General features: G+C 62.0%; 1 protein-coding gene across 1 annotated transcript in view; it reads right to left on the bottom strand.

Moving 5' to 3' along the window:
* The window catches only part of PDE10A (phosphodiesterase 10A), a 177,408-nt gene that overhangs the window by 152,131 nt on the left and 268 nt on the right, over positions 1-25,009 (bottom strand). The window contains 1 exon segment of the mRNA XM_028504006.2: positions 24,307-25,009. Within this exon segment, the coding sequence (XP_028359807.2) occupies positions 24,307-25,009 (703 nt within the window).

A 25,009-nucleotide genomic window follows, 5' to 3' on the forward strand; every position in this document is an offset into this window, starting at 1 on the left:
TACAGCTTTGGGGAAAACCCTCGGGGGCGGTGGGGGGGAGCCAGGCCAAGCAGCCCTTCAGGAGACCCCACATTCCTGACGCTCCCCGGCCAGGCCGAGGCGAGGGCGGACGCGGCGCTCACTTGTCCGGCAGGGACACCGACACCGTGCTGCCCGGCAGTTGTGCGGGAGCCGTGGAGGGTGTGGGGCTCTGTGGAGACCCCTGTGAGAGGCCGGAGACACAGAGACGCAGCGAGTCTGCTCGCTGTCACCCGGCATCGCTCCGCCTCCAGGACGGGCCTCCTGCCGCCCGCACCAGCACCTGCCCGGCCACCCTTCCCCTGCGCAGGTAAGCAGAGCATGGAAAGGACCGGGCCGTGAGTCAGGACCTGGGTCCCTGCTGAGGGGCATCACCGTGACGCCCCCCAACTCCTACAAACCCGCCTCCCGAGCGAGCTGGCTGCGACCACCCGAGACGGCGGGCCTGCAAGCCCTCGAGAGAGGGAGTGATGTCCTCAGGGCCTCGTCCCACAGCCTGTTCTGTGACGGCGTCATCACCCCGGGCACAAGGGCCGTGGTCGGCGAGGCCACACCGAGCCACGGGGCTCAGTTCTCGCAGACGGGAAGTGACGGGCCAGCTGGGAGCCACACGTGTGGTCCCAGGCCCGAGGCCACAAGCCACTGGGCTGCGTCACACGGCAAAGAAGGCGGGACAGCGCTGACACCAAAGCACCTGTCAAAGGGAGGAATGACCACCGCCCACCTCCACCCCGGGGCTGCGGATTCCGTGGACTGTCCTCCGTCACTGCACCCCCCCCAAGCTTGCCTGGTCTTCCAGGGCGTCAGGGTGTGTGTGTCGCACCAGAAACACCTCTCGGTGACGTGCACGCGTGGCCCGACTGGGCACCGCCAAGGGCAGCCTGTGCCGCCGTCCCCCAAACCAGAGCTTCGTGATGGACGGCCGCGACGTGCACACGCGGACTCCGGAGTTGACCCGCCTCGGACAGGAGAACGCAGGGCCCACACCCAGTCCCCCCCCACTCAGTACACACTTGGGGAGCACCTACTGTGTGCGGCATGACAAAGACAAAGGCACCGTGATTGACTCTGCAGAGGGCGTTGCACGGGTGCTAGGAACTTCCCGCTCGTCCGAGGTGGGAGAGAGAAGAGCAGAGCCCCCCCTGGCACAGGCCGGGACCCCCGGACCCGTGCGGACGCCGGGCTGCAGAGCCACTGCCGAACGGTCTGGGACTCGGCATTTACCACGAAGGCGGAGGCCCAGGCAGGAGGCGAAACACAGCTTGAATTTCCCTAAAGCCAAAGACAAATTTCTGAAAACGTGTCTTCTCTCTGCCTCTTGAAGGGAGAAAATGCGATCTCAGGAGTCACACCCCGGAGCCCTCTCCCCCACAGGGCTCCCCTGTGGTGCTGTCTCCTCGCTCCCTGCCACCCCCCCCCCCCCCACCCCAGTGCTGGCCGGTAGGAAACCTTAGCAATGAAACCTCCTAAACCATCTAAAAAGGGCCCTGGTTTCTTGACGCGAGTGCCTGTTGTGAGATGCTTCAGGGCAAAGGCTCTCACTTTTGCCAAAAAAAAAAAAAAAAAAACCCAACCCCGCACGCTCTCTGAGCCTTCCCTATTTGGAGATGACTCCCAAAGGAAGCACACCCAGCCCTCCCCGCTGCCTCCCCTCCAGAATTCGGATTGCGGTCAGCACAGCAGGCACCACCCTGGGTGCAAACAAAAGCTAAGTGCAAAGAGATTCTAACAAAGAATGAGGCAAGGAAGGAGGAAGGGGAGGAAGGAAGGGCTAATTCAGTCATTTTTATATCAAAAAAAAATCTAGCTTTAAAAAAAAATAACAGAGTTTGCTCATTCCCATCCATGCTCACATCGCCTGGTGTGTATTGTAAACGGAACCATACAGATAAATGCAGAAAGTCAAAGTTTCAAAAGCGTGCACTCTGAGACCTCAAAACTCGCTCACTTAACCACACACTCGTCGAAATTAGAAAAAGCAAGGCTTGCGGTCCCCGTGTGAAGCCGCCCCCCCACGCCCACACTGCATAATAAGGTGTGTGTTCGGTCGCCTACCTAGGACTCTCAAGTAGAGCAGGGGATAACAATGGCAAAGTAACTGCTACCTGAGAGAGAAGAGATTCTCCAGGTATGCGGAGCCGCAGCTGCCACTCAAACGTTACATAACAAAGAGGATCATTAACGTTCACATTCTGTGCCTCCCCGGTGTGGCAAGGACGCCTCACGTCTGTGCCGAACTGTACAGTGCGGGGAACACGGGCGTCATCACCTCTTCCTCTGGACCAAAAGAGGGCGGGCGGGGGAGGGGAGGGGTCCATCTCCCAGGTTAGGGAAAACCTGCGAAACGAAGTGACTGGCCCAGGGGTGCACAGCCCAGGGACAGGGGCTCCGGCAGTGAACATGGGGGGTGCTCAGCCGCAGCCCCTCGGCGGCGAGCGTGAAGTTCCCACCTCACCCTCGGACGGTACTTGACCGACTCACCGCTGACACCTTTGCACTCGTCACCTGGTCCGTACGGCTGCAAACGGGGCCTGATTTCATCCTCCCAGGAAGCCACGCCTCTTGTGATCCTCAGCGGCAATCAGTCGGAATAAAAACAAAGGTGCACGTAAAAAACCACCTATGCACCATCAAACGTGTCGACATTCTCCCCCACACGCATGCCTCTCTCTCCCATTAGAACAGAAGACACGCAGGAAATGGGAACTTTCTGGATGCTGACTATGTTTGCAACCTGCCAAGATGCCTTCCAAAGGTAAACATTCTGATGGCTTTTATTTACCAGTTTTTTTAAAAACCACGTGCTTTTCCGTTTCTTCATCCTGTGTGTCTCCTGTTAAGATTGCACCACGTTCAAGTCGCCAACCCTAACACGTTATTTACTCAATGAGCGCCTTAGATGAATGCACCTCTGCCACTCCTGGTCTGAAAGGGTGTGAAAGTAAACAGTTGGTGCCACCTGGTCGGCGGACTGCGCTGCACATCTGGACAAGCTGACTCTTGGGGACTCCAGACTGGGAGGGTCCACAGTCAGTTCCTTCCGCCAGGAGAGGATGCAAAGCGCATGAGAACTCGGTAAAAAGCAGGAACTTCCCCATGACGACCCGTGAGCTGTCACTCTGAGCCACCGGCAGCTGCTGGGCCCTCCCCGTCCCCCTGCTCAGCGTCCTTGTCCGGGGGACCCTGGCGACCCCACGTTCTTCCCCGGACGTCAGGTGTGTGGAGCGGGGCTGTGATGAGCTGCGCTGGGCGATGCTGTTCCCCCGTCACGCACGGGTGTAGATCAAACGAGAACTGTGTGAAGGCACAGGTGGTGCATTTGTTTATAAACACGGCAAGCCTGGCAAAAATAGTCTAACTCGTCCAAAACACACAGCAACTGGATCCTGCTGCTGTGCCCAGCGCCCTATGAGGAGATATTGGGAACAACGCACCCACTAGAGAAAATCACTCCCGAGGGGCGCCACGTCCCTAACGGCTCCCCGTGGCGTCAGAGGGACGGCACCCAGCGGTGGGCGCCCTCCACCCACAGGTGGCCCCCGGGTGACTCCCGTCTTTGGGGCCAGTGACTCACGCACTCATGTGGGGCCTGCCTCACGGGGCCGGAGGAGCCACAGGCCGCCAGCCGCCCGGGAGGAGGACAGGCGGGCCTCCCTGTGCACAGCACATGGGGGTCGGCCCAGGGCGGCGGGTGCCGGTGGAACCACAGAGAAGAAAGAAAAAATCTCTAACAGCTGGAAAAAACAGAAGCGCGTCATTATCTGGAGTTACTACGGCAGAAAATAGAACTGTAAGCCTCGAGAGCCTTGTGGAAGGCCCTTCTGTGTATCATAAAAGATCACGATCGACACTCGTAACGGTAAAGGGGGAAACACCAGCGTCTCAACATACATTTGATGACATAAGAAAGGCATCCGGCAGGTTTGGAAGGTTCAGATGGAGAACAGCTTGAATACCCAAAGTAGCTGTTTTATAGAAGTCATGCTTCAGTCACTGGAAAACACTTTCCTGCCCAGAAAGGCCGGCTGGGCCACAGACACCAAGGCCGTCCCTTGCAGGGTGGCGGGCACCCAGCAGACAAGTCTGCTGAGGGCACCCTGGGAGAGCCTGGGGACAGACGCCCGAGCCGGGTGTCATCTCCGCGTCCACCGCACGGGCCCACCGCGACCCCAGCTCTGAGGCTCACTTCCCTTAGAGTTTGCCCTCCTTCGACGGTCAGGAGAACCCAGCGATACCCTGGACATGGACCTACTTGAATCCCCGAGACCGGGCCAGGCCTGCACGGTGCGGCTCTCTGTGTAACCACGGCTCACGCACGGCGCTGATGCCTCCGCTGCCCCCGCAGCCAGGACAGGGGCGTCACCTGCTGTGTGTGTGTGTGGACGCTGTCTGTTTCCTGGGGAATGCCCGCCACCAGCTGCCCCCACCCTGGGAGGCAGTCCGCCGCCGCCACGCGGTCCCAGGACACTGGACACGTGCACCCGGGCGTGGAACACCCTCTCCCCCGGGTCCATCGCCTCTCGAAGGACCAAGTCGGCCTGAGTCCTGTCTGAACAGATCATCTTCTGACTTAGACACGTCCCAACTCGAATCCTTCTGACAACTTCCCGCTTCTGAGTCATAATTATAATGTGGGTGGGTGAACAGATGGGTGGGTGGACGGATGAGGCGATGGAGGGAGGGATGAAGGGATGGATGCATGGATGGACAGATGGACGGAGAGAGGGAGAGGGGGAGGGATGGATGGATGGAGACATGGAGGGATGGATGAATGGAGGGATGGATGGATAGACAGAGAGAGGGAGGGATGAATGGATGGATGCATGGATGGAGAGATGGACAGAGGGAGGGAGAGGGGGAGGGATGGGTGGATGGAGGCATGGAGGGACGGATGAATGGAGGGATAGACAAATGGATGGATGGATGGAAGGACGGATAGAGGGAAGAAGGGGTGGATGGGTGGAGAGATGGATGGATGGATGGAGAGATGGATGGAGAGATGGATGGAGAGATGGATGAAGGGATGGATGGAGGGATGGATGGAGGGATGGATGGATGGAGGGAGGGATGGAGGGATGGACAGAGAGAGGGAGGGATGAATGGATGGATGGAGAGATGGATGGAGGGATGGATGAAGGGATGGATAGATGGATAGACAGAGAGAGGGAGGGATAAATGGATGGATGGAGGGATGGACAGAGGGAGGAAGGGGTGGATGGGTGGATGGATGGATGGATGGATGGAGAGATGGATGGAGGGATGGATGAAGGGGTGGAGGGATGGAGAGATGGATGGAGGGAGGGATAGATGGGGGAGGGAGAAGGGGAGGGATGGATGTATGGATGGATGGAGGGATGGATGTGTGGATGGATGGAGGGAGGGAGGAGTGGATGTATGGATGGATGGGTGGATGGATGGGTGGAGAGATGGATGGATGGATGAAGGGATGGAGAGATGGAGAGAGGGATGGATGGATGGAGGGATGAAGGGAGGGATGAACAGATGGCTGGAGACGCTGAGCTCTGTGCTTAGTCGTTCAGCTGGTGAAGCAGAGCCCGCCCCGCCCACAGCAGCTCTCCCGCCCCGCTCCCCGCTCCCCAGTCCCCGTCTGTGTCCCAGCAGGGCCTCGTCGGGCTGCACCGCCGTGAGCTCCGCAGACGCTCACTCTCCGGGGCGACAACCCGCCCTGAGCCTCCGGGCGGACACAGGGCAGCCCGTGTGCTTCTGGTGACAGAAGGAGGGCCATTGTGAACGGCAGCCGAGGGCGGACAGGCTGTGGGGCCAGGAGTCGTCCTCGGGCCATTTCACTCTTCCGAGGCCACGGGCACGGCGAGGGCACAGAACCGGACTGGTCTTAAAACAGTCTCCGCCCAAGTGCCCTCCTGAACGTGGGCACCCCTGTATGAAGACAGCTGACCAAGAAATGCCACCTCGGGAGGCCCCACGGGCCCAGGGACTTCCTGGCCCCGTCCCTGAGCACCGGCATCCCGGCGCCTGGCCGTCGGGTACCCCACCCGGTGCTGACCGTCCCCAGGCCTCACACACGGAGGAGGGGCCACGAGGGTCCCCTGGGCTCCCCCACCCCACGCACCCCCTGCACCGCTCCTCCACAGCCTGCAGTCATGGGCCAAGTAACAAGATATAAGTCAACGACAGACAGCATGCACCTGACTGTCCCCTGACACTGTAGTGGGGCTGAAAAGTTCCTACCGCCCAGTGACACCGTGGCCGCCCTGACACGGGGCACAGCATGTCTCTCGAGTGTTTGTGGCGCTGCCAGTCGTACATGCGAAGCACAGCCCCTCGGGCAGCGGCCGCACCCCCGAGGTGCGTGTGAGTGTGCGTGAGTCACTCCGTGATGCTCGCACAACGACAACCCTGCCGAACGGCACCTCTCCCCAGAACGTGACCACGCGTGGTGATGTGTGTGCGACTGCATCATAACACTAACACATCGTCGTGTGTAGCATTTAACACTTTATTATGCATTACACGTGTCACACACTACACGTTCAGGATGGAAACCCTGCTACAATTTTCCTGCATTTTCCTCGACAATACCTCAGGACGCAGTGCTCACCGGGAGCAGTCATCATCGGTATTTTAGGAGGAGAGGAGTCTGTGCCGACATGGGGGACACAGGGCTTCCCGACAAGCCGGCCGGTCTCGGCGCCGTGTTGCCGCCGCCCTCTGTGCGCATTAGCCTGGCCGCCCGCGCGGAGGCAGCGCCAGCCGTCCGGGCTCGCTCGGGCGCACACACACCCCGAGCGCTCTGCCCCGAGACGTCCCACTGCCGTCCGGCTCTCCGGGAGGAGCTCACATCCGCACGCGTCCCCTGATGTCTGTCTCACTGTTTGTGACGTGATTTAAGACGACAAAGTAGGGAAAAAACCATGGAAATCAATGATACAAATTCTAGACAGAAAATCCAAAAACTCCTTTTTTGCAACAGGTTGCTGTTACAGCCCCCACAGAGGGTGCCTTACAGAGGCCAGCGCGCCCGGCCTGGACCCAGAGGGGCCCTGGGGCAGAGAGCCAGCGGGTCGCACGGGGTCGGGCGGGCGTCCACCCTCCCCAACCGTGACCTGCTGAATGACGGGGCTTTCTGAAGAGCCGAAGGGAGAAGCTCCTGTTCATCAAAAACAGCATCGCCTCCTAACACGAGGAGCGCTCAGCACACCAGCGTGCACGGCCAGTTTCCGTGAGTGAACTTTTGCTGAAGCCCACCCACGAAGCCCCGGGTGTCCCCGCCGCCACGGCAGGGTCCAACGGTTGCACGAGAAACTGCAGTCAAGGCCCACGACGTCTACAATACGCGCCACCTGGCCCTCCACGGACACGTGTGCCCTTATTCAGAGACGCTAATGTCATGCAGACGTTTTCAAATAGCACGCTGGTTTCAGCATTTATTTTTTTTTAAGATTTTATTTATTTATTTTTAGAGAAGGAAGGGAGGGAGATAGAGAGAGAGAGAAACATCAATGTGCAGTTGCTGGGGGCTATGGCCTGCAACCCAGGCATGTACCCTGACTGGGAATTGAACCTGCGACACTTTGGTTTGCAGCCCGCACTCAATCCACTGAGCCATGCCAGCCAGGGCTAGCATTTATTTTTAAACAGTCTACGTAGTCTTAGGTAGTCACCATGTTGGCTGACAATGAATAGTGTTGATTAATCACTTAATCAACTACCTTATAAGATTCTGATGCAGAAAACGCAATGATAACGATATACTTCTGCTAAACTAAGATCCGTCTTGCCACACGTGTCAGTGGGGCAGCCTTCCCCGTGTGTGGTTTAACGTGATGTCCCTTTTCCAAAGCAAGATTCCAGGAACAGCAAACTGTGGACACGCTGGGTACCTCCAGTGCCCTGTGCATGGAATGTTCTGGAGTATTGAACACTCAATTTAATGTGAGTTCATCGGAAAACCTTGCCTCATGTCCACGATTTCACTGAAGCCCCGTCGCGGTGTGTTCTGTCCACGGTGCCGCCTCCCCAGTCGCCGGACCCACACGCCGACGTCTCTCTGCCAGTGAACCGCCCGGGCACACAGGGTCTCGCCTCGGAGCACAGTGCGGAGGCCGAATGAGCTCAACTGTCTGGATTCACATCGACCTCAAGAAGAATCCGGGGACTTAAAAATTAACTAACGCTTTCTAAAAACAATGTCACGTGCCTCGGCCCCTCCCCGTGGAACGAGAGGGTAGATGCCGCCTCTCCGGGCATGTGCAGGGGCAGCGCACCCCCTGCCCCCGCCACGCTGAGGCTCACCTCCCAGCCCACTCCTGCTTCCTGACTGCCTGTTCCCAGCCAGGGGGGCCTCACCTGAGGGTCCTCACCCTACGCAGGTGCATGCCCTGAGCCTCGCTGCTTTTCCACAGAAAAGCAGCGAGGCTCCAGAGCGAGAGGCGCCTGGAAGTGCGGAGTCGGGGGAGAAGGGCCAGGTGGGTAGGCGCTGCTGCCTCTGCTCTGGGGGGCAGGAGGCTCCCCGGGGTGGGGGCAGCTCCTGCTGGGGCCCAGCCCCACGGCCCACCTGCCCCGTTGCAGTGTGACCCACTCCCCTCCTGCGGGCTGCACGCCCCCCTCCTCTCTGCTGGGACTTGCTCCCCGATGAACCTCCTGCCCTCCGATCAGGCCCTGCCTCCAGGGAGCCCCAGGTCGGAGCCTGGAGTTTGTGGGGAGCGTTCCTCGGGGGAAACTGAGGGACTGGGAGGACACGGGCAGCAGAGGGTGGGTCTGACGCCATTTCAGAGGGGTGTCACACGCACCTCCGGCCAGACCCAAGTGAGCCGTGGGCCCAGATCTCCCAGCGACCCACCAGCTTCGCCCGAAACAACTACCAGACACGACCACAAATAGCCTCCAGGACGCCTCCACCCCGGGACGACACCGCCTCCAAGCTGGGAGCCCAGGGCGAGGGCGGGAGTCCCCGGCGAGCCCAGCAGGAGGTCACGTGGGAAAACAGGAGCCCCCCCGCGTGTCCTCGGGGACCAGGCCGGACGGGGACAGGCCTGGGACGAGACGGGCGGCACCCGGACGGGCAGCGGAGGCCTCGCTGCCCCAGCTGTCCGCACAGCCCGCGACCACAGGGACATGCTCCGTGGACCTCCCACGAGGCCACAGCTTCCCTGAGAGCCAGCAGCCATGCATCAGGGTCTCCCGGAAACCCTCCCGCGTTCTCTCTCCTCCCTCCGCACTCCAGAGCTAAGGTGAGCCACACGCTCGTCACGGAAAAGGAAAAGGGAAATATCACGAGTGTAAAATCCTTACGACTCAAGAAAATGCCGACACTGGGTGGCTTGCCGAGCACCCATGGGACCCTGGAATTCTCAGGAATTAAGCAGAAATCGGAGCCCAAATTGTGCAGTAAGAGACCCATTTCTGGGGCGCCACCCAGCTGCCTGGAAATGCTCCCCCCAGCACACACTTCCAGAGAGTCTCCTGCTGGTTACCTGAGACGCCCGCTCAGCCAGCCTCACGCTGACAATGTCCAGGACAGACAGGTGGACAGGCGGTCATCACTTTGGCCTCCTGGCACTCTCCCCATGCAGGTGCGCCACACGACGAAGGGCAGAGCGCAGGGCAGGACCCGCTGCCGCGGCCACACGACTCAGTGCCGGCCTGCGATTCCTTCCCGCGTTTCTGGAGTCCCACCTGCTGACCAGCAGAAGCCGGTTCAGGGACGAAGGAGCAGGTGCCTGTCCACCATGTCGCAGCAGAGGGTTCCGAAGGCTCATCACAGGCAAACAAACGTGCAAGTCCTCGATTTATTTGTGCAGTTTTAAATTAAAATGATGCACCATAATGCTAGCTTTGCTTCAAATAAATGCAAACCAGACCTGGAATGTATTTTAAAGGGATTTCAAATGTAGCCTCAGATTCTGCCCTTACGGAGAATCGCTCATGCGGACACGGTCAGCTTTCTTCAAGTTAGAGTGAGTTACGTTACAAAAATAATAATAATAATAATAACACAGACCGTCTGTACCCGGGACGGAGGCCACTCCTGTAGATAGCCAGGACTCCAGACCAACAATCTATGAAATTCTAAGGTAGACAAATAACCAGTTACAAAGGAAAACAATTACACCCGGAAACCAAATCCCAGCAACAGTGAGTGTCCCCGGGCTAACGGCGCCCCGGTGGGAGAGGTGTCCTGGCCGGCGTGCGCCCACAGCGCAGGGAGGCCCAGCGGGAAGACGCCTAGCCCGTTGGCTCGGGTGGGGGAACGTGACCATTGCAGACACAGGGACTCGGGCCCGAAGCTGCCGAGGCTTCCTAAAGGGGGGGCAGGACCCTCAGGGCCATTCAAAACCAGGCCCCCCCAGATGGAAGAGCTCCAACGAACCACTTCTTCTTCAGTCCTTTCTCTTCCCAGACATCCTTCCCTTCTCTTCTCAGTTCATTGTCCTCTCGTTTCTCGCCAAGAACGTGGGGCTGCTCCAGAGCTCCGGCATTTTCTGGTGTTGGTGTTTCCAGAGGCTGGACCTCCCGTCCCTGCACACACACACACACACACACACACACTCACACACACACATACACACACACCTTTCCCAGTCACAGACACGGGAGGCAGCCCCGTCATCACCGCCATCACCACCAATGCCCTCCCACCATGTGGACGCCCTCGCAGGGCCTGCAGGCTGCCCTCCCCAGGGCACGCTCCCGGGCCCCTGGGCATCCGAGGACAAGGTGATGGGTACGCGCTTCATGTCCTCCATCCGAGGCTCCGCCGTCCACCCCTGACACACCGTGACTGCTCCCGCCTTCACCTTAGTGGGACCACTAGCAACGCCACACCGGTGTGGGTCACCGCACCCCGACACGGTGTCACCCCACATCTCCCCCTGCTGCACACACAGCAAATGCAGACACGGCCCCTCACGACACCCCCGACCCCGCTGCGTCTCACCAAGAAGCTGCCGGTCCCGAGACACCGCGAACGATGCCTGGTAACCAGGGCCAGTGAGCATCAACAAAGACTGGGAGGGGACGAGCGTGAACGGTGTGTAGCTCTGCACACACACGCGCTCCTTCTCCGGGGCCGACTCCAGCGAACAACGGCATCGGTGCACAGTTGGGGTCATCCCCAAACCCGGTACCGGGGACCGAGCACCATTAGCAGTAGGAGGTGCTCCCCCCGCCACCAGACTGTAACCCAGACACAAAACATAATAGTGTTCACTCTCACACACTTGGCCAGGACACACTTAAAATCGTATCAACACAAAACAAAAAGAACTCAAGCATCGCTTAGGGGGAAAGAATGACAGACTTCCTACTGATGACGCATTTGACAGCAAGAACAGATGCACGGCACAGAAGGAGCCAAGCTCCGCAGGGTGGGTGGCCCCTGCGAGATGTGACACCCGGCAGGAGCGCCGGCACCGGGAGCGCCGGCACCGGGAGCACCCTTCACCACAGCATGTTCCCAGGGACCTGAAAGGCCCCTGAACGCAGCATCCGCGGTGCTCAGTGGAGACTGCACCTGCTTTGGGCCCCCATCACCACGGACCACCCCAAAAACAAGAGCAATGATCATCCAGCCCCCCCGAGACTCAGGCCACTAAGAGAACACAGCGCCTTCAAGAAAGAGGCCTACTATGTGCGAGCCGACAGCGTCTGTGCCCCCGAGCCCGGGGTGGGCGCCGGGCACTGGCCACGTGAAGACCCCGGAAGCGCCAGGCACGGGTCCGAGACGTGCCTGGGGGGGCCTGGAAGGCGGGCGTTTAAGGAGAGGAAAGGGTTTTCACCAGCTCCAGTAACTGGGAAGGAAGTGGCAGCTAAAATAAAACCAACGGGTGGACGAGGAGGAAATAATAGTAAGTGATAAGACAAAGAAAAATGTTCACGTCACAAACACAGCACAGGAAAGCAAGCCGGGTGGACAGCCCGCCGGGGGCCGAGCAAAGGAACCCGCTCAGCGGCTCAGAGCTGCACTGTGTGCGGACGTCCAGCCCAGAATAAGACCAGGGATTAGATCAAACGTGGGGGTCAGAAGAACTCAGTTCTGCCACAAGGGCACAGCCGGGGGTTGGGGGGTGGGGGGAGGTGACGGTCCTCGCTCACGGGGACGGTCTCCAGGGGCCCGGCGTCGTCCCTCCGGGCTGCCCGGCACGGCCCCCACCCCGGGCCCCACAAGTGTCCTCCGGGCGAGCTGCCCCTGTTCACCAAGTCCCTGCTCCGAAGACAACTCCAGTGGCCGTGAGGGTGCAGGGAATGCCGGGGGGCCGCAGCCCCCACCGAGAGGCCCCAAGCGGCGAGAGCACTCGGGGCTGCGTTTCCATTCACTCGAGCGGTGCCGGCATGCACAGCCCACGTTTTCACGGGGAAGACGCTCGGTCTCTTGCCAAAACGTAGTGGTTTCCACCCGACGAAGCAGGCTGGGCAGCCCTCCAGCAGCCGAAACAATGGTCCGTGTCTTCAATGGGAAGCCATAGTCTGTGTCCGAGTCAGAAATTACATTACAAGAGCTTTCTGTTTCCATTTTTAACCCTGGGTGACGCAGGAAGGCGCTGACAGGATCGATGCGAGGGGCGCTGGTGCGTGTGTGTGCGTGCGTGTGTGTGTGTGTGTGTAACCCGCGCGGCCTGACATGCGGGGCTCCTGTGTGGGAGCAGTAGGTGGGAGGCTAGAGGAAGACAGAAACCATGTGAGCAAACTTCAGGGGCTGAAAAATAAACTATGATCTCAATAGGGAGACAATAAAAAAAAAAAAAACACAAGGAAGATTACATCAGCCACACAGGAGAGCGGCTGACGACGGTCCAATGGCATCTCAGTCAATTCTCACTTTTCTCAGTAGGGTTATGGGTTCGAGAGAGAGAGGGAGGGGGACTGGGGGGCATGAACGTGAGGGAGAAAATGGATGGGCTGCCCCCTGCACCCACACCGACAGGAGATCGAATCCCACACACAGCCTTTGGGTGTCCGGGGTGACAGGCCAGCCGGGTCACCTGGGCAGGGCAAACTCTTATTTTTAAATGTAATTTTTGAACAGGTAGGGAGCTACATTATTCAAAAACCCCAAAACATAAAAAGGTGCACGTTGCGGTGTCTCTAACTCTTGGCCTCCACCCTGCCCGGTCTCCGAGGCCCCAGCTCCTGTGGCCACCCCACGCAGCCAGGTTAGCGTGCCCGGATCGGCCCCAATTTCGGCCCCAATTTCGGCCCCCCCCCTCTCTCAGCAACCAACAGAAACCCAAGGACAGGCTCTCCCGACACACAAGCATGTGCGTGGCGGGCACTGCTTTCCACTCTGCTCTTCTCACCCCGGCACGTGTCGGGGTGTCTTCAGGACACTCGCTTCTCGGCTGCCCACGGGACTCAGCCAGGTCCCTGCGGACCACCCGTGCGTGGTCCCCGGGGTTCCTTCAACCAGCGCTGCAATACACCAACACCTCGTCCGGTCGCGCCGCCTACATGGGCGCCTGTCCGAGGATAACGTCCCAGAAGTGGAACTGTGGGGTCAGCGGGGACGTGCGTTCCTGACACCAACGGACACCGCCACACGGCCCTCTCCCTGCGCCCTGCCCCTGGGCGCTCCGCTCACCAGGGACGCACCCCAACGCCAGCTTCCTCCTCGCGGAGCCGCCACGCCATGTACTCGGTGTATCCGCTCCTGCACCTGGGGGCGGAAAGGGTCCCTCGGCGCTATTTTTAAATAAAGTGCGCTGATCTCACCGTGAACGGGGCTGCGCACCCTCTCCTCCTTCACAGCTCCAGAAACCGTCCCTGGCCTGAGACTGCGTCTCGCCGGGTTGTTCTTTCTCTTCTCGCCGTGTCCGGGAGCTGCCCGCACGTCAGCACGGCGGGCCCCACGCAGGGATCTGGGCTCTGGCTGTCTTCTCTTTCTAGGGCAGAGGTTCAAGAACGCCCCGCCGTGGGGGGCAGCCGGAGCCTCAAAGAGGACGAAGGAGGGGCCGGGCGGGAGGCAGGGGTCCCCGCACAGGAGCCCCCCAGGATGGAGTCATGGCCTGGCTTACTCAGGGTGGTAAGGAGGTTGTTTAATGCAGATTAACACCAGTCTTTTCTTTGATTACTGCTGGACTCGGAGTTACATTGAAAGGTTCTCCCCACACCAAAGCTAGAAAGAAATTCCTCCTATTTTTTTCCCTTTAGGTTTTTTTTTTAAATACACCGTTGACCCTGAAACAGCACGGGTCTGAACGGCGCGGGTCCCCTTCCAGGCAGGTTTGTAAAAATAAACTCGCAGCTGGCCCAGCTTCCCCACTGCCGTGTTCTGCCTGTCCCTGCAGACTCAACCGGCTGTGGGTCCACAACGAGCCTGTCGGCCTGGGTGCCGAAGGCAGGGACGGTTCTGCGTGACTTCAGCTAAGGGACTTGAGCGTCCCTGGACCCGGGTGCCCGAGGGGACCCTGGAACCAGTCCCCCACGGAGGCCGGGGGGTGCCTGCAGCTAAGTGTTGGAGGAGTCAGGAGTTGCACATGGATTTTCCATGGCAAGGCGTCAGCGCCCCAACCCCCATGTTGATCAAGGTCAAAAGCATACCTAGTTGAACGTAGGATGCACTTGGAATTTATCCTGGATGTATCGTTAAAGTGGGATCTAATTTTATTTTTACTAGACGTCCCCAAGTGTACATCCAACGCTCTATCTTTACTGCTGTACGAGATGGCACTCTAAAAATACACTCGTTCCTTATGCATCTGGGTCTATTTTAAGGCTCTCCTAGTCTGTCACACTGGCTTCTCTACTCGTACGCCAGTGCCACGCTGTTTTCATCGCCGAGGTTTTATAACTAGGTCTTTAATCTGCCTCAAAACAATTAGAGGACCTAGTTCACCCGGAGACACAACCAGCACTATTCCCGAGAGCCACGGTGCCTCCTCACGAGACGAGAATGTCTTGAAAAGCAGACTTCTGACTTCGGGACGGAAGAGAAAGTTCGAAGCTGTGTGTAATCCGGACAGAATGACGTGACGCACAGTCTCTCAGCCTGGGAAGCCACGGCAACCGAACCTTCCGGGATGGCATCGTCGATGTGTGTGTGACAGAAACCTCAGCACCTCACGTCCGAGACGGACGGCTGGAACCCACGCCCGCCCCTCCCCGCCCCGCCGCCGCGTCCGCCCCGGGGCAAGCCTGCCATTCCCGAGGCCCCTTCTGGTGTTTGCTCCAGCGCAGCGACCAGCTCTTCCTGCAAAACTGCTCTCCCACAGCGCTTGCCAACCTTAAACAGTCCAAATGCGCTTGCCTCTGTATGAATAATTCACCACACCCAAACGCATGGCACCGTTTCTGCCCTCCGTACGCATTACTTTCTCTTGGCTACCGCGGGAGAGGTGTCTGTCCCAGTACAAGGCAGCTTACTGACGCCTGGGGAAATAACCCGGAGATGCCCGAAACACCCTGGACTCCTTCCTCCGCCCCTCCTGCCCAGCAGCACTCGGCACTCGCTCGCCGACATGGGGCCCGGGCTCTCGACCACACTGTGCCCCCCGTAACTCAGAAGCCCTGGCCCCGAGGGGGGCTGCTAAGTAGTGCATCTGGACGACACAAACCGTGACAACGGCGACGGAGCAAATGAAGGTTCACGTTACGCTAGCAAAATTCAACCACCCCGTGGTTTACTTCATTATGTCCTCCCCTGTAGGAGAATTCCTATTTTTAAAGGGCCGTTGCCATCCTACTCTCCCAGTTACACCCGTTCACTTCTTACACATTAGACGCTTTGTGCTTGGCAACGGGCCGGGCGCTGAGGTTCAGGAAATGAGCAAAGGGACACCCACCAGTGGGAGGCACACGCCGTGCCGGGCGTTAGGGCTGCACGCACGCACCGAGGAGAGGACCCTGAGCGGGCGGGAGGAGGCGGGACTCAGGGCTCCCCTCCGCAGAGACATCAGGACCGGGGCAGAAGTCCTCCAAGTACAGGCAGTCGGGCAGCGTGGGGCGTGGAGGGGACACGCCGCGGCAAGAGGCTGAGAGTGTCTGCGTGGAGACCCTCCCGGGGGAGCGGGAGGAACTAAGGCGTCTGTCCTGCGGGCAGCAGGTGCCGCGGGACGGCAGTGTCTCCCACCTGCACGCGCCCCGGTCAGCCGCCGCTGCTCACAGGCACAGGAAGTGTCTTCCACCGCATACAGTGGCTCCCCGAAGGCAAGGAGCAGGCCTGCCTGCTCACACTTCTTCCCGGTGGTGACGGCAGCAGCGGGCACAGAGCAGGCACTCCACGAACAGGTGGCAGGTCACGTTATCTGGAACACCGCTCTCTGCGCCCCCTCCCCACCCCGCCCACGTGCAAACGTCCACTAAGGAAGGCCTGAGTCTCTGATCCTCTGTGGGGGAGCTTTGTCCCAGAGCCCCCCGTCCGCCACGTATGAGAGTAAGTCTACCAAGACATACCTGCTTGGGGAGGAAAGGTGGCTGATCTCTCACAGGAGAAGGGCAGGACCCTGTTCCTCAACGGCTTTATTGGGTTCGTTCGCACAGGAATTCAGGTAAAGCTCATTACTCATTGCTGGGAAGTAAGGATCAAATAACAAGGAACTCTGAGGGCCTATTTTGAGTCAGAGTCAGATAGCTAAAGAGCCGTAAAAAACTTTAAGGAACAAACTTACTTCTTCCTTGGACCCTTATCATTTCATTGAGAACATTCTAAACAAAGCAGGTTTCACAGTATTTTACGTGTTCTTTCTTAGGCCTGATTGCCTAGGGAACCCACCCTTTCCAGCACAGGGCTGCACCACCCTGTCATTGTTTCAAGTTTAAGTGGAGCAAGGGAAGTAAGGCAACCAAGAGATAAGGAGATTTTCTCCCAGATGATGAGAACTCAGGCTCTGTCAAAGCCGAGGAGCGAGGGTCCATCGCCCCCTTTTGCTGTAGCCCCCAAAGTCCTTCCTTGGGGGCTTCCCATGTGATCGTGCCTGTCTTAGATCGTCCCCCCTTGGGAAATCTTACCCGTCACTGGCTGACCAACCAAGCATTGGGGACCAGGCAGGGTGAAGTAAAAGGAGCAGAAGCAGTGCTCCTGCCAGGGAGATAAGCTTTTGTCCCCTTGCTGGCTTACGGTCCAAGGCCACTCCCTCAGCCCTAGCCTTGGCGGGGGACACAGCTTCTGAAACCAGGCAGGGCGGTCCCCAACAATCCCCCACACCAGCTTCGTCTCCCACTCCCCTTCCGCAGGCAGCGGGAGGCCCCCGCCTCCATGGACTAGTCCATTCTACCTCCTGTCCCCGAATTCGCTCTGCGGGCACCCAGCTCTGCGACCCCGCCGGGACCTTCTTCTGCGGGGAGCCCTGCCCCCAGCTCCTCCCAGCACGCACGCTTCCTCCCTCCGCACGCCGCGCATCGAGCCGTGCGGCCGGGGCTCCCAGTGTCCCTTCTTTCTGGTCCCGTGTGGGCCTGACGCCGAGAGCACTGGGCGTTCGTAGTGCCCACCGCCCGCGCAGCCCGCGCTCCACACCGTTAGCGGTACGTGCTCCAAAGTGGTGCTTGAACCACGGCACCTGCCTTCTAGCAAGTTCTCCATCACGCCCTCGCACCCCTGTCCACAGCCCACCCTTTCCGACCCCTGCCGCCCCGCCTGGCTGCCTCGGCCCGGCCCCACCCCGTTCAGCTCGCCCTCAGGTGACCGTGACGCTGTCCATCAGGCAGGACCTCGGGAACCCGCAGTCGGTGTCCGACGGCTCCCTCTCTGTCCACCCGAACCCGTCCTCCCCGCAGCCCTCGGAGGAAACCGCTCCGCCCGCCCCATCCATCTTCGGCAAGGCTTGCCTCCACTCTCCCCTCCCTCCTTCTCCACACCGCTCGTCCCCCACCAACAGACGCCCCCACGGCAGCCCCACCGGGGCGGAGGGGCCAGCCTCCGGCTCTCTCCCTCCCGTCCCCCGAGGACCAACGCGGCCCCACGCAGTCTCCACGGACACCCGCCCCACTCAAGGCAGGCGAGCAGCCCTGCCCCTGCCCTCAGGGCCCCAGGACAGCGGTCACTCACTCTCGAGGTCCACCTGGCGGCTCCGCTGACCTCTGGGGCCCCCAGCTCCTTCCATCCTCGGGCTCCTCCCGCGGGCTCCGGGGCACGGCAGCCAAGTGAGCCCCGTGCCACTCCTCCGGCTCAGGCGCCGCCTCCTCCTGGCGGGGGGGGCCACGGGGCTCCCTCTCCTCTCTTCTCCCGTCACACCTGTCCCCTGCCCTCCTCTCCTCTCCTCTCCCCTCCTGTCACACCTGTACCCTGCCCTCCTCCGACTCCCACGGTTCCGTGCAGGCTCCCGCTCAGCATGGTGGCCCACCCGCTCAGCACGGTGGCCCACTGCCCCCTGCAGAGTCGCCAACCCAGCGCTCTCCGCGGGCACACCCTCCTGGGCCCCAGCAGCTCGGGAGCCAACTCCGTGGGCCGGTCTCCCTGCAGCCCCGACGCCGCAGGGCATGGCGGCTGACTCTCAATGGCGGGGGGGACACCGTGACGTCCCCCCATCGACAGGCTCGCTCTCCAGGCTTGACCCCTCTCTCCTCCGGTTTCCTGACGTTCTTCGCCCAACCGCCTTCTCAGCTCGTCCACTGAGTCACGCAGGGGGCCCTCAGAGTTGGCGTTCCGAGCAGGTGCCCGGTTCCTTGCCCGGTACCTCCTGGTTCCACCCTCCCCCGGCCCCCCCGGCCCCCCCGGCCCACCCCAGCCCCCACATGGCAGACGCCTCCCACTGAACACCAGGCCGAGTTCTCGATTCCCCATCTGCCCTGTGCTCCGAGAGCCCGGCCCCACTGCGTGCTGCTACGCCCTTCCTCCATGCACCTCCCGAAAACACGTTTCATCTCCACGGCGTCACCCCGGCCCGAGCCTCCACCGTCTCCTGTCTGGACGGCGACAGTGGCCTTCATGTCCTGCTTCCTAGCTCCACTCAGCAAACCGCAGCCAGACAAGCTCCCGAGGTCCCTGGCCACCTGTGACCCACCTGCTGGAAACCTTTCCCTTGCCCGTGCAGTGGGACACACCTGTCCCCTGGCCTGGCCCACGTGCCCGCTGGGCGTCCTCGCACCCTGCATCCAGGCCGGCCTGGTGGGGGGCAGCCCCCAGGCCGCCCCCGCCCCCCACTGGCAGAACCCTGCAGGCCCGACTCAGGGCAGCTCCTTCAGGAAACCTCCGTGCAGGGGCCCCCACCAGAGCGCGCAGGGCCCTCCGTCTGCCTCTGCCGGCCCTCAGCGTGCCGGCCAGCTCTGCCCGCGTCTCCCGCCGCCACGGGCTCCCGAGGGAACTGTGCCCCGGGTCGGACCCCGGCCCCCCCGCACGGAGGCCGAGGAGGCTTTCGGTGAGTGGCCTTCCAGTTCCAAGTTCCTTGAAGATGAGCACCGAGCGTTGTCTTTGCTCCTTTGCACCTCCGGGTTTCCAACGCGAACACCTGAGCACCTCCCGTGTGTGTGTGTGTGTGTGTGTGTGTGTCAGCCGCTGGGCTCAGGGTCCGCCCGGCCCAGCCCGCAGGCGCTCCCAGCCCCTCTGCCCGGGGAGGGCAGGCAGGCAGGCAGGCAGGCAGGCGGGAAGCAAGAAGGCCCCTAGGCATGGGCGGCCCGGAGAACCCCAGAAAGTGGACAGCGCAACAATCGCACCGGAGAGCAGGTCTTCCGCCCCCTGGGTAACACCCGTGCGCCCCTGGACCACTGGGGCCCCGCAGCCCGCTCCCGATCAGCGGGGCAGCTTCCCTGACGCTGTGAAAGGACATCAGAGTGTCCTACACTACAGGGAAAAGGGCTCCCCTTCTGAGGGAGAAAGAGCCCTTCGTGAAAACCATGTTTTCTTCCCTGGTCAGACGGCACGCGGTGTGTTTAAACAAGCGGAGAGGAGCGAGGCACGGGGTGGGGGGAGGCTGGCTGCACCTCGGTGAACCTCCCACGCGGGGAGCGCGGTCTCACAGCCGCTCGTGCACCGAGCACCGCGCATCTGCCTCCCGCGACAGGACTGGTAACGTCCGGTCTCTCAGCCACTTCCACCCACACCACACGGGGCCGTGGGGCCCGGGCGCCAGCCGCACATCACGTCCTGGGACCCACTCATCTCACGGCACTGTCTGGTTTTGTTTTTCCTACGGGCTAGAAAGACTTTTATGTGTAGGAGCACCTGAGGGGACTAATACGCCAGGCCGAGGTGACTGACAGAAGACACCACCTTGTAGTGTCTCTCCTGCTTCTCGTTCAAACGTCTACGGCTTTTTCTTAGTTGTGCAGAGTTTTGTTTTGTTCTGTTCTGTTTCAGTAAAACAGAAACGTCATGAAACCTAAATGAAGGCGCCTAAACTGTTCCACCCCACTCAGAAAGCGGGTCCTGGGCTTGGAGGCCGGTCCTCCCCGATGGCTCCAGACCCTGGTCTCCCCACGGTGGCAGGTCCCCGCATCTCCAGCTCGGGTGCTCGGAGGGGACAGCGGTCATCACCTCCATCGCCCTGCAGCGGTCTGCGCTGAGCAGGTCCGCGGGGCTCACCTGCCAGTCGACTGTTCATGGATCCCCACCCACGGCCGTGGCCGCGCTGCCGGCCCGGCTCGCACCCCCGGCACCCCGGCCCCCCGGCCCCGCCAGGCCGAAGGAGCTAACTGTGCGGCTGAGCCGAGAGCCTCCATGTTGAGCCCATCCGTCCGCTCCCCAGCGGGACCGGAGTCCTCTCGGGGTGTTCCAGCGTGGGCCCCGCGGCACCTCGGTGCCCGGGAAGCAGAACAGGGGGGAGGCATGCGGGGCGTGTTCCAAGTGCACGGTCCCTGGAGACGCGTGTTTTCCGTTCTGGACACGTGAGAACCAGACGACGCAGAGCAGCCCACGGGAGCCGCTGCCGCCCGCGTACGCACACCTGCCCGATCTCCCCTTCCCGCTCTCTCCATCCCTCCCTCCCCACTTTGTCTGCCGCTTGGCCTCCCTCCCAGCGGCGGCCGGGGCTCCACGCACGCACATCGTGGAGAGAGACGGGGCGAGGGCCCTGGCGAGAGCGGAGGAATGCCCAAAATCCTTAAGGCAGTGTTTTCAGCTCCACACCAAAGGGCCTTTCCTCCAGGTGCCTCCCCTGCTGTCCCCAGCACCAGGTGGACTGAACCTGGTCCCCAGCACCTGGAACTGAAGGTTCCAGGAGACTGGCGTGGCCCCCGCTGGCCTCTCGCGGCACGGCTTCCTGGTTTCCTCTGTGTGGACACACACACACACACAGACACACGCACACACGCACCTGCAGAGTGGACCTCCCTCCCCGGCCCTCGGGGGCTGGTGCTCTCCGTGGGTAGAGGTCTTCCCTTCCAGCCAGCACCCTTCTGAGGCACTCCGAGGTCAGCAGGGGAAGTCAGGTGGCCGGGTCAGAGGAGACAGGGCCAGCCTCACAGGCCCTGACCTGTGAGGGACGGAGGCTGACCCCTGGCCCGGAGCGCTGGGCATCAGTGCCGGCGCCGCTTCCAGGGAGCCCTCTCCTACTGGTGGGTCGGCCGCTCTGGGTCAGGGACCCACAGGGCAGCGCCTGGGAAGTGGTAGGAGCTTGGGGCGCACCTGTCCCCCGGGTGACCGCGTGAACCAGGTGCAGGGCCATGGGGACGGGCGTGCAGCTGGGGCGTCACAGCACCAACAGGCGAGGGACTTTCTGATGACGATGAAGACCGGACAGGCAGCCCTTTCCCCCGAGATCGACCTCGGCAGCCTGGACACGACCCATGGCCAGGTGCTCGCCAGGACACGAGGCCACACGGAGAGGAAGACAGGGAGTAAACACGCAACGCTTAAGACACACCTGTATGCACGTGGGCATTTTTACATGCTCACAGCACCCAGGCTTTTTTTTTCAAAGAGGCTCGTTTTTGCTGCCAAACACCCAAAAACTCCCTCAAGCACTGGCGCTCCAGCAGCCCAGACAAAGGCGGCCGCCGGTCACACAGCTGCGGGCAGGACAAGGATGCCGCCGTGGACGGGAGGGCAGGCGCTGGCTCCTGTCCGTTAAGCCCCCGTGCAGCCACCGCCAACCTTCCTCCCGGCCATCCAGCCACAGACCTTCCCTAAAAGCTCTTCACGCTCGCTGCCTTAGCAGTGTCCCCGGCAGGGTTTGCGGCTCCCGTCCCAGCACCGAGCTATCCTCTTGCTGACTCGGTTGGCGGGAAGAGAAGAGAAGAGAAGAGAAGAGAAGAGAAGAGAAGAGAAGAGAAGAGAAGAGAAGAGAAGAGAAGAGAAGAGAAGAGAAGAGAAGAGAAGAGAAGAGAAGAGAAGAGAAGAGAAGAGAAGAAAAGAAAAGGGCACCACACCTCCTGACTGTACGACCGCTGGGTCTCTTTCTCCCCGTGGGGACTCTGCAGAAGGGGCCCCTTCGGATGACCCCTGTCCGTGCCAGGTCCTCTGTGCTCCCCAAGGCAAAGCCTGCTGGGCGTCCCCAGGGGCAACTTCATCCCACTGACCTGCTCCCCTTCACGCAGCCCGACGCCACCAACACCCAAAGGAGCAGCCGCCGCCGCCTCAGCGAGGAGGCATGAACAGAAACCGCCTGGTCTTGGGGAAGCCCGCTCCGTCCCCGAGCCTCCTCTCCTCGCTGCCACCCTGGCCCAAAAACTATGTTGTCACGGGCAAGCCGTGGCAGCCTCCATTCCCCCCACCCCTAGCTGCAAACTGTTAAAAGCAGGCGTTTATTTTTTTTAAAGAAGGAATTGACAAGTGGAGAAGGCAGGCCAGGCCTGGCCTGCCCCATACCTGTCAGGTCTGGCCAGAGTGCCTGTCCTCCCCCCCTTCCGTCCCCAGCCACGTGGCCTCTGCCTTGGTTAGGTGCGGATGCCCACACCTGACCACATTCCTCCCCAACTGCAGCCTCTCTGGAAACCTCCGCCCCTGCAGGTGGGCAGACCAGACTGTTCTGCTAGGCCCCTCAGAGCAGAGGGGGACAGCGCATGGGGGGCAGGGGCAGGGGTCAGCTGCCAGACCGGCCGGCACCCGCCCCCAGCCCCGACCAGGTCAGGGAGCCAGCAGGAGCAGAGACCCGCCGGCTGCAGCCCGCTCAGGAGTGTGAGGCAGGCTGCCTGGCCACGAGGCCCACTGGAGCCCACTGGAGCCCACGGGAGGCGGCATGGTGTGGGGGTGGGGGCAGCCGGCCGAGCAGCCCACGCGCACACTTTCCCGGGGCTACGCCCCCAAGCCTCCCGGACAAGTTCCAGTCGGGAGGAGGGGCTGGACCCTGGCTGCCCGGAGGCCTGGCCCGGGAGCAGGAAGACGACACTGCAACCCACCCCTGGAAGAGTCCGCCGCGAGCAGGCGCCGCGGAAGCGCGGTCCCCCTGCCAGGCGCAGACAAAGGCTCGGTGCGCACGCGGCGGACGGCGGCGCCCGCGCCCCGCGCTCAGGGCTGAGAGGAGCCGCGCCCGGCAGGGCTGGCGCCCGAGTCCCCGGTGCCCCGCGGCCGCGACGGTCCGCACTAGCGGTCCTCACCTTGCTCGCCCTCCATCCACGACAAAGGCGGGCCCCTCCCGTGCGCACCGGCTGCCTTCTCCCTCGACATCTCACGCGTCCTGCTTTCTAGAGAACCTTTGCCTCGATTGTTCTGCTCTGCCTGGCCCCCTCCCGCCCCCATGACACGCCTTCTGCCGCCCCTGCTCTAACTCTGTCTCCTACCAGGGGCTGGGGGGGGGGCGGGGGGAGGTTGGCCGTGGTCCGATCAGGGGCGCGACCCCGGGCTCCGAACGGGGGGCCCCTCTCTCCTCGCCCTAACGCCCATTGTCCTTGCCTCTTCCAGCCCGAGCGCCAGCTATCCCCCAAGATCTAGAAAGTGGAGCCCGGCTGGGGTGCGCCCTCTTTGCAGAGGCCTGCCGTTTCCACCCGGCTCGTCCTACCTCTGGAACGGGGTCACGGGGTGGGGAACGGGGGAGAGCGACCCGGTCGCAGACACCGAAACCCCGGGGACCACGAGTGCCTTCATTTCGGGAGAGCGGGATTCGGGACCCTGGCCAGCCCTCTCCCAGCCCGGGGTCTCCGCGGGCAGGACCCCCCGTGTAAAGAAGCGCGTTCGCTCCTCCAGCCAAGCGGTCCCAGGCTAAAGTGCAAGGAACCTGGGTCGCGTGCTCAGAGCGGGGAGCGTGAAGACGTGCCGGGGAAGTGTGGGCCGAACCAGCACGGGGCAGCAGGACCGGTTCTAAGCGCCCGGAGCCCTCGGGGTCACCCTTCTCCCGCACGCACGCCGAGCCTGGGAAACCCCGGCGTCCCCGGGCCGGCGCCACTCCCGCGCGCTGCCGCCGTGCCCCCGCCTGCGCCCCTCCAGAGAAGCCCGCCGGGCGCCACGCGCCTGGACTCGCACGCCCCGCCCGCCCCGGCCGCCGGGAGTGCGGAGCGGGCACTTACTGGGGCTCAGGAAACACTCCGTCAACCTTCGGAAGCAGCTCGTGTTAGTAGAAGGTCCATCTTCCATGTCGGAGCCGAACAGCAGCCGGGCCGCAGCCGCTAGGGCGAAGCCGGCGCCTCCGGGCCGCCGCGAAGTCCGGCCGCCTCCTGCGCTGGGGCCGAGACCGGGGCCGGGACCGTCCACGCCGGCGCCCGGAGAGCCGGAGGAGCCCGCGCGGCGGGCAGCTGGGCACAGAGGCAGCCGGGGCGGCGGCGGCGGCGGCCGGGGCCCGGCGCGGGCTGGGAGCAGCCAACCCAGGAGCGCAGGGGAGAGAAAGAGCCGCCGCCGCCCGCCGGCGCTGCCACCGCCGCCGCGGGGACTCGTGCTGGGGGGGACGCTCACGGGAGCCGCCTCTTGTCCTCCGCCGCTGCCGCCAGCATCGCCGCCGCCGCCTCGAGCTGCTGCCGCCGCTGCGCCCTGCCTTCCTGGGAGCCGCACGGGGAGGTGGGAGGCAGATGAGGAGGGGACCAGGGAAGGAGGGGGCAGTGGGGGCGGCGACCAGAAGTAAAAGGAAGATGGAGAGGGGGAGGGGACAGAGGAGGAGAAGGCGAGCGCGAAGAGAGCGCGGGCCGGGACCCAGCCGCCGCCGCCGCTGCCGCCGCGCGCAGTCTGGGCGCCGGGGCCCCCCGCCGGGCTGGCGCGGCCTGCGCAGGAGGGGGGCGG

Source organism: Phyllostomus discolor, chromosome 4, assembly GCF_004126475.2.
Source record: "Phyllostomus discolor isolate MPI-MPIP mPhyDis1 chromosome 4, mPhyDis1.pri.v3, whole genome shotgun sequence".
Classification (NCBI taxonomy): domain Eukaryota; kingdom Metazoa; phylum Chordata; class Mammalia; order Chiroptera; family Phyllostomidae; genus Phyllostomus; species Phyllostomus discolor.